This window comes from Cetorhinus maximus, chromosome 7, assembly GCF_964194155.1.
Source record: "Cetorhinus maximus chromosome 7, sCetMax3.hap1.1, whole genome shotgun sequence".
Lineage (NCBI taxonomy): Eukaryota > Metazoa > Chordata > Chondrichthyes > Lamniformes > Cetorhinidae > Cetorhinus > Cetorhinus maximus.
In genome coordinates, this window is record NC_135885.1 from 37052857 (window position 1) to 37065388 (window position 12532).

The window sequence follows — 12532 nt, forward strand, 5'->3', positions numbered from 1 at the left end:
TACTGCATAATCTTCCATACCTGCATGGGGTAAATTCGAACAACAATGACATCGACACATCCAACCATTCCACCTTCACTGAACAGGGCAGATATTGGCAATGGGAACGGTCGAGGGTCACGATGAAATCCTAGTTTTGCATACCATCGAGCAGATCTGGTGCTGTTAGCTGAAATCTTAATTGGAAAACATGGATTATTATTTTGAAATATTACATAAGTTTTATTGCAATTTCATTTTCAATTCAAAAAGGAAATCTGTCGTTTAGACAAATTCTACATTATTCACCATTTATTTTGTCTTCCCAATTTCTTTTATGGAGTGAATCTTGCTTATAGACAGGCAATACAATTACTTTCTTGCATATCTTACCACTGTTTCTAGCCACCTGTTTGCTCGATTGTGGCTTAGATGGGATTTTCAAGCAAAGGAGCAGGAAGTCTAACTAGCTGCTGCAGTACAGCTACAACACTGTCATCTACCCGGCATTGTGGAAAATTGCCCCAGTATGTCCTTTACACAAAAAGCACGACAAATCCAACCTGGCCAATTACCGTCCCATCATTCTACTCTCCACCATCAATAAAGTGATGGAAGGGGTCATCAACAGTGCTATCAAGCAGCACTTGCATGGCAATAACCTGCTCACTGACACACAGTTTGGGTTCCGCCAGTGTCACTCAGCTCCTGACCTCATTACAGCCTTGGTTCAAACATGGACAAGAGTTGATCCCCAGAAGTGAGGTGAGAATGACTGCCCTTGAAATCAAGGCAGCATTTAACTGAGTGTGGCATCAAGGAGCCCTAGCAAAACTGGAGTCAATGGGAATCAGGGGGAAAACTCTTTGCTGGTTGAAGTCATGTCTAGCACAAAGGAAGATGGTTGTGTTGCTGGAGGTTAATCATCTTAGCTCCAGGGCATCACTGCAGGAGTTCCTCAGGGTAGTGTCCTGGGCCAAAACATCTTCAGCTACTTCATCAATGACCTTCCTTCTATCATAATGTCATAAGTGGGTATGTTCGCTGATGGTTGCGCAAAGTTCAGCACCATTCGCGACTCCTCAGATACTGAAGCAGTCCATGTCCAAATGCAGCAAGACCTGGGCAATATCCAGGCTTGGAATGACAAGCAGCAATTAATATTCATGCCACACAAGCGGTGGGCAGTGACCATCTCCAACAAGAGAGAGTCCAACCATTGCCCCTTGACATTCAATAGCATTATCATTGCTGAATCACCCACTAACAACATCTTGGGGAGTGGTTTTACCATTGACCGGAAATTGAACTGGACTAGCCATATACCATATAAATACTGTGGCTACAAGAGCAAGTCAGAGTCTAGGAATCCTGTGGCGAGTAACTCACCTCCTGACTCCCCAAAGCCTGTCCAACCTCTACAAGGCACAAGTCAGGAGTGTGATGGAATGCTCTCCACTTGCCTGGGCGAGTGCTGCTCCAACAACACTCTTTAGAAGCTTGACACTATCCAGGGCAAAGCAGCCCGCTTAATTGGCACCATCCACAAACAATCACTCGCCCCACCACCACTGATGAACAGTGGCAGCAGTGTGTACCATCTACGAGATACACTGCAGGAACTCACCAAGCCTCCCCAGACACACCTTCCAAACCCACGACCACTACCATCTAGAAAGACAAAAGCAGCGGACACATGGGAACACCACCGCCTGAAGTTCCCCTCCAAGTCACTCAGCATCCTGATTTGGAAATATATCACCGTTCCTTCACTGTCGCTGTTCAAAATCCTGGAACTCCCTTCCTAACAGCACTGTAGGCGTACCTACATCACATGGACTGCAGCAGTTCAAGAACACAGCTCACCACCACCTTCTAAAGGGTAATTAGGGATGGACAATAAATACTGGCTTAGACAGGGGTGCCCACATCCCATGAACGAATAGTGCTTTGCAGTATAACAGAAGAGTGAATACGCAACATCACACTCAAGCTTTGGACTGATTCAGTTAGCTTTACAACTGCAGAAAAAGCAAACAGGATGCTCTGGAACAATTGTAAAAGTTCGTAGACTGAAGATTTATGAACAGTGAGTAATAGTGTACCTTCTTGGGTTAAGTAGAACATAAACATCGGCATGGACTTATTGGGCCAAAGTGCCTGTTTTTGTACTGCACATTCTTTGCAATACTCTCCAGCAAATGTTAAGTACTGCTAGCATCCCATGCTAATTTAATGAAATTCCCTCGAAATATCTATGAGATGAGTTCTGTTCTTGGAATTTGGACAGTGCTAACAAAGTAAGAGCATTCAGAGTCAGAGTCCACCATGCAACCTGTGACTGGAGTCACATGTATGCCCGACTGACTGGCAATGGCAGATTCCCTTCCTTGAAAGACATTAATGAACCAGCTGTGCTTTAAGATAATCCAGAAGCTTTCCTTTATAAAGATACCACATCCACTGAATGCATGTTTCTAGTGTCTATATTGCCTACTCATTACCACTTGCACAAATCTAAAAGCCAAAATGATTATTAAGTATTATAACTGGAAAATGAGTCAGGAACCAACTACAAGGACCAAGCAGCTAGAAAGCAGGATTAGGCTGGGCAGCTTTCATTCGGCTGGGCAAAAACAATAGGTTGAAGCCCCCCACAAGCCACTCTGTGCCATAAACTTCTGATACTATGAAGAAGCCCTAAGAGCTGCCAATTGTCATGAGCTAGGCAATGTGTGAGAAAAATGTTTCCTGATTTCTCTCCCAGAGGGCAGTGGAAATCTAGAATCTTCTCCCCAAAAGGACATAAATGCTGGGTCAATTGAAATTTTCATGACCAAGATCAATAGATTTTTGTCAGAAAAGGTATCAAGAAACATAAAGCAAAGGTGGGTAAATGAAGCTGAGGTATGGACCTAATTGAATTGTGGTACATATTCCGGCTAAATGACATACTCCTATTCGTACAAATTACATACAATGTACAATACAGAAAAAGATCATTCTCTCCAGTTGGCCCATGCTGGTGTTATGTTCCACATGAGCCTCCTCTCAACCTACTTCATCTAACCCTATCAACATATTTTGTTCCTTTATCCCTTGTGTTCATCTAACTTACCCTTAAATGTAGCTGTGCTATTTTCTTGAATGAAAATGTACATACTTTAGTCATCCAAAATATCTTATTCAGTTAATTTTACTACAGCATTTCAGTAAAATATTGAACTTTCACATTTATCATAAGAAGAGATGATTCCAGCACATTTGGAACAAAAGATTGCAATAGGGTAAAATCCATAACGAATAGATAAGATGGATAAACAAAACAGAATTGGTACAGTGGAGAGTAGGGGCATGCAGAGCCAGAAGTCCTGCTCTTCTTCCTCAGTAAAGTTGTGTTGAACAAAGCCTGTAAAGCCTTGAGGCAACAGAGAAGACATACCTAGGCAGTACTAATCATCCACCAGTGGCCAGATGCCAGGGCAAGCAGACAGATATCAGGCAAAATGTTTCACCTTAGGCCCTGCTGAGGCAGTGGTACCACATTGGGCTGGGAACCCATCGAACTCTCCAGAGGCGTTTGTCGAGGCTCTTTAGCAGAGCCAAGGTTATTAGCACCTCCATCTGCACGTTCCCCAGCCAATGAGGGCAGCTGGAATGATTTGCTGGAACCAAAGAAAGGACTTTAATTCAAGGGACTACACCATGTGTTAATGATCCATGTAAACATTGATTTTTGAGGCTGCAGCAACCATGGGAATGTAGAAAAGACCTGGGAAGGCCGAGTCTCTCATTCTTACCTGGAGGACCTGCTGTGGGATCTGAGACACTGAAGTGAAGTGATTGTTCCGGGAAATTGGAGTTGAGGCCGAAATGAGAGCCATGATCGTACTGCATGGCGGGGCAGGCTCGAGGGGCTGAACTACCTACTCTTGCTCCTAGATCTTATGTTCTAACTAGGGGAAAAGGACAGCTTCTCTAACCAAGTTGGATGGGTGGTCGTGGCCCAGGAAGTCAGAAGCAGATGTGTAGCCCCTCCAACCTGGAGGCAATGCACTGAGGATCCAGGACCTCAGGAGGGCATGAAAGGCAAGTGACATAGCAATTTTAGGTGCCAAGCCCACAATTCAACTACTCCAGCATTCTACTGCACAGCACTGCTCAGGACATGCCTGAAAGCTGCACTTATTCCTTTGTCTCCAAGCACCTATATCCCCACCTGAGCAGCCAACAATCACCCTTGTCCTATTGTGTGGTTACATCCATGCCTCAGTCACCCTGCACAAATGTTATCCTTAGGAAGGATGTGAAGGCTTTAGAGAAGGTGCAGAAAAGATTTATGCAAATGGTTCTCAGTTACATGGAGGAGCTGGGGCTATTTGCCTTAGAGAAGACAGAGGAGATTTGATATAGGTGTTCAAAATCATGAGGGGTCTAGACAGAGTAGATGAAGGAAAATGTTCCCATTGACACAAGGTCGAGAACTAGAAGACACCAATTTAAGGTGATTGACAAAAGAAGCAACAGCAGCATGAGGAAAACTTTGCGAGCGAATAGGATCTAGAATGTGCTGCCGAAGAGTTTAGTGGAGGCAGATACATCTGTAGCTTTCAAAAGGAGATTGGATAAGCACCTAGAAAGAAGGGCCAGGATGAAAGGGAAAGCTATAATAGAGCTAAGTTGCCCTTGTAGAGAACTGGCATGCCATGAAGGGCCAAATGGTTTCTTCTATGCTGTAACCATTCTACGATTTTTACCCGCCCTCCACACAGCCCATTGCTAACACTTATAACTCTCTGCTTTGTCTCCTTGCAGAAAAGAGCATACAACTTTGGAGAGAGAGAGTCAAGAGACCTGGGGCATGTGGGGGGGAGGGTGTGGTCCCATCTGTGAGAGGCACCTTAAATGACTACTGGCAATGTGTGCCAACCTGACTTACTGGGAAGGAGGTATTATTCTAGGATGCAACAGACGTTAGCAATGACATGCTGTGAAAACCCAAGTCTCCTGAGGCACTGGCGCTCATATGTCAAGAGAGATGACCCTATGCCTGTGGATCCAGTGTTGGGGGTTTTGCCTCTTTGGAACTGGATCTCTGTGATCACTTCTCTACCCTATGGAGCAGCATGTGGTTGAAAAGGCAGCTGGTACTGGCCCTGTTGTTATTGCTCCCGCTCTTCGTCAGAGGTGCAAGAGAGAGCTATAATAGCAGATCCCATGCCGTAATGAAGCCTGGTAGCAGGAAAGTGAAGGTGAGTGACGAGCAAGACAGGAAATGTGACTTTGAAGAAGTTGGCAATCACTTGTCAAGCAACGTCTGTGGAGTGCTGCAAGCAGCAGCTTCTCACCCGGCCACAACTACAGTTGTTTTAGTTTCACTGGGCAAAAGCTTCCTTCCCTCATTCACTGAAGAAGCATTTCCTGCTGCACACTTGAATCAGTGACCCCAGCGAATTGTTGACATTTTGGGAAATAGGTCCACTGGCTGTTCAAGCCAGGATCCTAAGTCACAACACAACTTAATTAGCTATTTGAATATATAAAGGACTTACCAAACAGCTCTAAGGAGGTTCCCCTCCCTTTCAGACTTGCCCAGGTGAAGCTCGAATGCGGCAGAATGACTTTGGGCTTCTGACCCAACATCACTTTCAGGGGATATAACTCCCCTCATGCACCTAAACCCACCCCCCGGCTCCTATTTGAAAAAGCTTCTATCGTTCAGTTTCAGTTATTAGAATAGATGGAAGAATAGAAAAAAACTGTATAAAAAGTGATGCCTACCATCCTCTCACAAAAAAGAGAAAAATGTCATAAAACAAAAATATTAAGCATATTTTAAAGTCTTAATGATTGCAAAAATTTGTTTGTCATTGTTTATTCATTCTACCACCCTTACCTTTAGCATAAGTGATTCTGGAGCTTCAAAAGGTGTACAAGCATCCTGTGACCCAATTAGCTCTGCCCCATGAACAATAATCTTTTGGCCAACTACAAGTCTTTTTTTTTGTAACAGTGATGTGAGTGGAGGATCCAGAAGTGCCTTAATTCCGTACCATCCATCAGTGACTTCAATAACTCCTAAGGGCACATCCTTCGTTGCTTCTATGACACTCTTTTCAGTTACAGTTTTGGACTGTTTATCCGCACCAACGAGATTAGGATTATTTTGGAATGATTTTGTTCCCATTGATATTATTCGAGAAACACAAACCACAAGTGTTTTTGCTGCTACATCATCCCTCTCTATAATTTTTTTTAAGGCAGGTCGATGACACTGATCAATCTCTATGTCATACCTGCAATGCCAAAATTAGGAGATTGTATTTAGTCACTTGGTAATACAGAACTTGAGTATTGCTGAAAAAAAAAGAAATGCTGTCAAAGCTTTTTGTCTTACACTCATCAAGACAGATTCACAAGGATACCAAATCTTAAAGAGAACAATGACTTATACTGTATGAGAAGAGGGTGCTGATTGGTTGGAAAGTGGACTCTGATTGGTAGAGACTTGCCATGGAAAATGCACTAGGGAACAGTTAACTACCAAGCTTTTGATTAAATTCAAACCAGACAGGTCAACTCTGATTGCTCAAAGCATTGCCATGGGGAATGAACCAGGGAATGGCTGTCCCCCAACCTTTAGTTTAGTTGAAAAAGGCACAATGGGTGGACATATTCTTTTTGTTTGCAAAAGACAGTGCCCTGTGTGTGAATATACATGGCTTCTAGCACGCATAAGTGAGCCACACTGCGAGTCCGACTGATGATCTTAAATTGGCTGTTTATGCTAACAATTGCACTCGGGGTTGTTTAGTAAGTGCTGTCCAGTCACAGAATCACATCTAATGTTGGACACTATGATCCAAGTTTTGCAAGCATGGGCTGGCATTACTTTGCCTGTTGCAAAAAGCCGAAGGAGTGTGTTGTTTCTCACGATCCATTAGTCGTTTGGACACATGGCCTACACACCTGACATCACACCAGTACCAAAATTCATATACATTATTCCATTTGTGTGGTAGGCAGAATGTCTTTTTGGCTTGACGGCAGAATCCTGTTAGTGCAGAATACCACTTATGTTGCTACTGTATAGTAGCAGTGTGAAATGGCTAGCTTCACCTGTTGCTGAAATTTTCTGAGACAAATCTGAGGTAGACCCATTCATGAGTTTGTGCAATCTGTAGTGAGCAATAATCTAATCAGAGTGGTCATTATCCCACAGGATAGCTCTGATGTGCCCTATTTCGGCATCAAGCTTGCAGTGAGCAAATGGCTTAGGCCCCATTTATGTGCCAATAAGGCCTATCTTATTGCGCATAGAACTGTCGGAATCCCAACACATACTTACTAGTGAAGGCTGGCTTGTGGTAGACAGTAGTAGAGAACCCATTGGCAGACCACTCAATTAGCAGGAAAGAGAAAGGGAGCTCATTTTACTGCTCCATGACAAATGGTGAAATTGAGCACAGGATGGAATCCATTAAGGCAAGGAAATTCTTACATGCAGCTGCAGATTCAAATATAGCAAATATACCATCTATGTATTGAAACTATGCAAGGGGGAGGTGGTTATGGGTCATTCCATTAAAGAGGTGGTTCTCATGGAAACCGATGAAGATGTTGGTGAGAGCTGGGTCTAGAAGTGATCCCATGGCGACACCATATATTTGGGCATACGTGGTGTCATTAAAACCAAACTCACCACGCGAGTTGCTTAGTTCATAAGTTCAACGAATACTGATTCACAATGGCGGCACGTCTAGATCACCATGATATAGTGACATGGTGCAAATGTCTATGGTTTCCTTGAGCGGTACATTAATGAATAAGCTAGTAATGACAAATGAGCACATGGACTCAGCATTGCTATCAATATACAAATCCTGTATGGTCTTTGTAAAGATGAAGGAATCTTTTCCTGTGTCTGTGGAAAACTTGCTCAGACTGGCGGTAGCAACTCACTCAACCATTTGGCCAATTCACATTGTACAGAACCAGCCATGGGCAAGGTCAGGAGTAAAGGGACATCAAGACAACGTGTCAACCAATCACACCCTCTTCTCAAAGTTATATGTGCAAAATTGAACATTTTCAACTGGCATTTACACAAAATTCATCATTCAAAACAAAAACACTTATTCAAAGTGCATCCCTTTAAATGAAAACTTTAAGTATCAATTTCAATGATAATTCCATAAAGAAGGAAATATGAACTTACGAGTAAAGAAACAATCTAAAAGAAAAAATGTGCATTTTTATACTAAGGAAGTATGGGGAAATGTTTTCATGCAAAGGATTACTAGAAATGTGGTATTCATAAACACAAGTGGCCATTGAAGCCAAGTCAATCACATGTAGAAGTGATGTGTAGGTGGGAACACAAGCTGGAGATACTCTCACATTTGGATATGAAGGAGTGGAATCATGCAAGGATTATCCCGTGAAGCTGGATAATGGAAGAGGAATGTATAGAGAGATTGAGGAGGTGGGATAAAGCATCATGACAATAGTGATAGAGAATGGAGTTTGTGACTTTAGTTAGGTTTATGTTTCACTTGTGCAAACCTTCCCCTGTACATCCGATTCCTGCTCCCAGTTAAAATTGGAGATAAAGTGGAATGCATATTCAGATTTATTTTTAGCCATTACTTTCATTCCTCTGAAGGTATCACAGGGGTTCATATTAATATGAATTCTAAAGGACTGTGCTTGATTGTTTGTGGATGAAGTGCCATTCACTCCCTCCCCCACCGACGCAGTTGCAGCAGTGTGTTCCAGTTACAAGATGCACTGCAGTATCTCACCAAGCCTCCTTAGACAACACCTTCCAAACCCATGGCCACTACAATCTAGGACAAGGACAGCAGACACATGGGAACACCACCACCTGGAAGTTCCCCTCCAAACCATTCTCCATCCTTGACTTGGAAATATATCACCATTCCTTCACTATTGCTGGGTCAAAATCCTGGAACTCCCTCCCTAACAGTACTGTGGGTGTACCTACACCACATGGACAGCAGCAGTTCAAGGCAGCTCACCACCATCTTCTCAAGTGTAATTAGGGATGGGCATAAATGCTGGCCTAGACAGTGATGCCCACATCCCATGAATGAATAAAAGAAGTTTCCTAAAGGAATAAAACCTCCTAAATTAAATACCATCCATCTACACGTGGCTATTTCAGTCGTAGATTAGGACTTGCTTCCAACTGCTTAAGCTTGCACTCCGGGATGGTTATTTAATCACAGAAAATGCTGGAAAGATTCAACAGGTCTGGCAACATCTATGGAGAGGGAATATGACTCTTCTTTGGAACTGGAAAGAGATAGAAATGTGATGTTGAAAAAGTGGGGAGGGACAGGTGGAACAAAATAGAAGGTCAGGGCAGTAGGGATTAAATGATAAAGATGTCATGGAACACAAGACAAAGGGAGTGGTCATATCATCTGGCCCAGAGTAGGTGTTGAGTCCTGCAACTTGCCAGTCCGTATCTTGTTCTTATGTTTTTGATTTCAGACAGTGCTGACCCTTTTTCTGCTATTAACACATTCTGCTATTTTTCTTTGTTTTTTTAAATTCATTCATGGGATGTGGGCATTGCTGGCTAGCCCATCCCTAATTGCCCTTGTTCAGAAATTTTAAGAGTCAATCACAAAGGCAGAGTCAAATGTAGGCCAGGCAAGGACATTAGTAAACAGATGGGTTTTTACAACAATCAACAATTTCATGGTCATCATCAGGTTTTTAATTCTAGATTTTTATTGAAATCAAATTTCACCATCTGCCATGGTGGGATTTGAACCCAGGTCCCCAGAGCAATACCTTGGATCTCTGGAATACCAGTCCAGTGACAGTACCACTATGCCATCGCCTCCCTACAAACAGTGTTGACCTTTATTCTGCTATTAACATCTACTCTGGACCAAAGCTTTAGTCTTTAACACTATCATTACCACTCCCTTTGACTTGTGTTCTCTGACATCTTTGCCATTTAATCTCTCCTGCCCTCCAACCTATTCCCGGCCTTCTATTTTTCTCCACCTACCACTCCCCCCATTTTCAAAAGCATAAAACCCATCACATTTCTACCTCTCCAGTTCTAAAGAGTCATATTGGACTCAAACATTAACTCTGCTCTCTCTCCACAGATGCTGCCAGACCAGCTGAGTTTTTCCAGCACTTTGTTTTTATTTCCGATTTCCAGCATCCACAGTATTTTGCTTTTATTTATGGTTATTTAATTGTTTCATTATTTTTACAGTTGTTTATATAAAACAGTAAGTGCATGCCTTTAAATAACAGAGAACTTGTTTTACGTCTATTTAACAATGACTCCTCTTCAAGAGTAATTCATCAAATATGAAGCACTTTGGAATATCCTAAGGCAACAATAAGATGCTATATGAATGCAAGTTCTTTCTTTTAGTCTATTACTGATTATTCCACTTTTTGGACAGGTGTATACAGGAGAAATATAGCCTGTTAAAAAGTTCTGATAGAATATGGAATGGCATGACAAATTCAGCTTACAACAACAACAACATTTATACAGCCCCTTTGACAGAGTAAAGTAACCTAAGACATTTCACAAGAGCATCAAACAAAATTTGACACTTGAGGAGATAGTGTTTGGTCACCTAATCTAATAAGCTAAAGTTTTAAAGAGTATCTTTAAAGGAGCAGAGACAGGTAGAGAAACAGAGGATTTGGGAGGAAATTCTAGTGCTTTGGATGAGGAAGCTAAAGGCAGGCTGCCGATGGTCAAGCAATTAAAATCAGGGATGTACAAGAGAACAGTTGTGTAAGAGCACAAAGATCTCCAAGTGTTGTAGGGCTGAAGAAGACCACAGAGACGTGGAAAGAAAGGACCACGGAAGGAATTGAAACATGAAAATTAAAATTGAGACTTTGCAGACCAGGAGCCAAAGTAGGCCAGCATGGACAGGACTTGGTGTGAATTAGGACACTGGCAGCAGAGTTTCAAAGATACAGCTTGAGGGAGAAAAGCTAAACCAATTAAAAATTTAAAGAACTACATGTTTAGAAACTTGATATACACTTACGTGAAATAGAATATACCTGTATTTAAGATGCAGAAGTATGGTTTCTGGTGTTAGGCACCTGCCACCAAACTCTTTGGGGAAAGTTGTCTCCATAGCTGCAAATTTCCACACTAACCACTTGTAGTGGTTGTAGGCCCAAACTTCACTGATTAACTTGGGATCTACACCAGGCGAATCTAAGAGAGCTCTAGGGGTAAAAAACAAATCAAATTACAGTACACCTATTGTTGAGTGACCATGTGACTCAGTTTTTCAGAGACAGTCCTCAGATGAGGTACTGTGTCCCTGGTAAACAACATCACTGGAAGAGTTCTTGATTCACAGAATTCACCCCAAATATCCTAGCTTTTAATTTCTCACATTGGAATAGGTCTAATGCATACGTGAGGTCCAGCAGAGTATCTAGTAGAAAATTACCTAAGGTAAAGGCATCTGTTAAATGTCTAAATAATAATAATCATAATAATAATTAATGCATTAGGGAGAAACAGACTGCTTCTATTTTCATTATTACTGTTCGCTATAACACATGATACAGCATTATTACAGTTGCTATAGTTACAATGCTGACTGAATGGCATGACTTGGGATATACCCAAGACTTGAATTGCTCTAAATGAAAATGGTAATCAAAAAATCATAACTGCTGCTTCAATAACCAGCTTCAAAAAGATTTTCCAGATTTACAACCAGTCAATATTTTCCAATTTGAGCGCAGGCACAGATAAAAGAACACAAAGACATCATTAAACATGAAGCTGCTTTTACAGCACGCACTAGTTCAAGTTCTATTACCAATTTTTTTTTGCAAGTTGTGTGAACACAGTCTAGACAGATAATGGGTACACGGAAAACAGGTATTACCCAACAGTGTTATCGTATAATTTTTAAAGGGTGTCAGAATGCACTTCAGTAACGTGACGTTACATCTGCAGTAATTATATGCACACTTGTTTTGCATTAGTGTATAATTACAACTATTAAAATATAGGCTGCTAATTTTTTTTTGTCTTGCAACGTTGCACAGCCTTCATTTTTCCACAGGCTAGATTAAGGTGATCGTATTTTCTAAATCGAATTTGAGTTTTCAACACCAGATTGCAAAAAAAGTGTAGAGCAGCAGAAAGTTTTTTAATCTTACTTGTACCATAGTTCTCACATTATTTTATCCTGCTGTATTTTGAGCATACTACTCTAATGTAGATTTAGGGTAAGAGGTGGGAGGTTGAGATGGGAATTAAGGGAGGATGTTTTCACACAGAGTGATGGAGATCTCAAACCCACGATCTGAAAGAGTGGTAGATATAGAAACCTTCACAACATTTAAAAGTACTTGGATACATACTTTATGTGCCGCAACCTATAAGGTTATGGACCAAGAGCTGGAAAGTGGGATTAGGCTAGATAGGCCGAATGGCTCCCTTCCTGCAGTAAATGCAAAGAAAAGATGCACAACGCTACAAAGATTGGGAAAATTTTAGAAACCA

The 12532-nt window shown here is 41.8% G+C and overlaps 1 protein-coding gene across 1 annotated transcript in view; it reads right to left on the minus strand.

Annotated features, from left to right (window-relative positions):
* brca2 (BRCA2 DNA repair associated) overlaps window positions 1-12532 on the minus strand; it is a 129881-nt gene that overhangs the window by 43029 nt on the left and 74320 nt on the right. The window contains exons 17-19 of the mRNA XM_078545338.1: window positions 11062-11232; window positions 5876-6275; window positions 21-176 (exon numbers count right to left, since the gene is read on the minus strand). Of these exons, the coding sequence (XP_078401464.1) occupies window positions 21-176; window positions 5876-6275; window positions 11062-11232 (727 nt within the window). The remainder of the gene's footprint in view (window positions 1-20; window positions 177-5875; window positions 6276-11061; window positions 11233-12532) is intronic.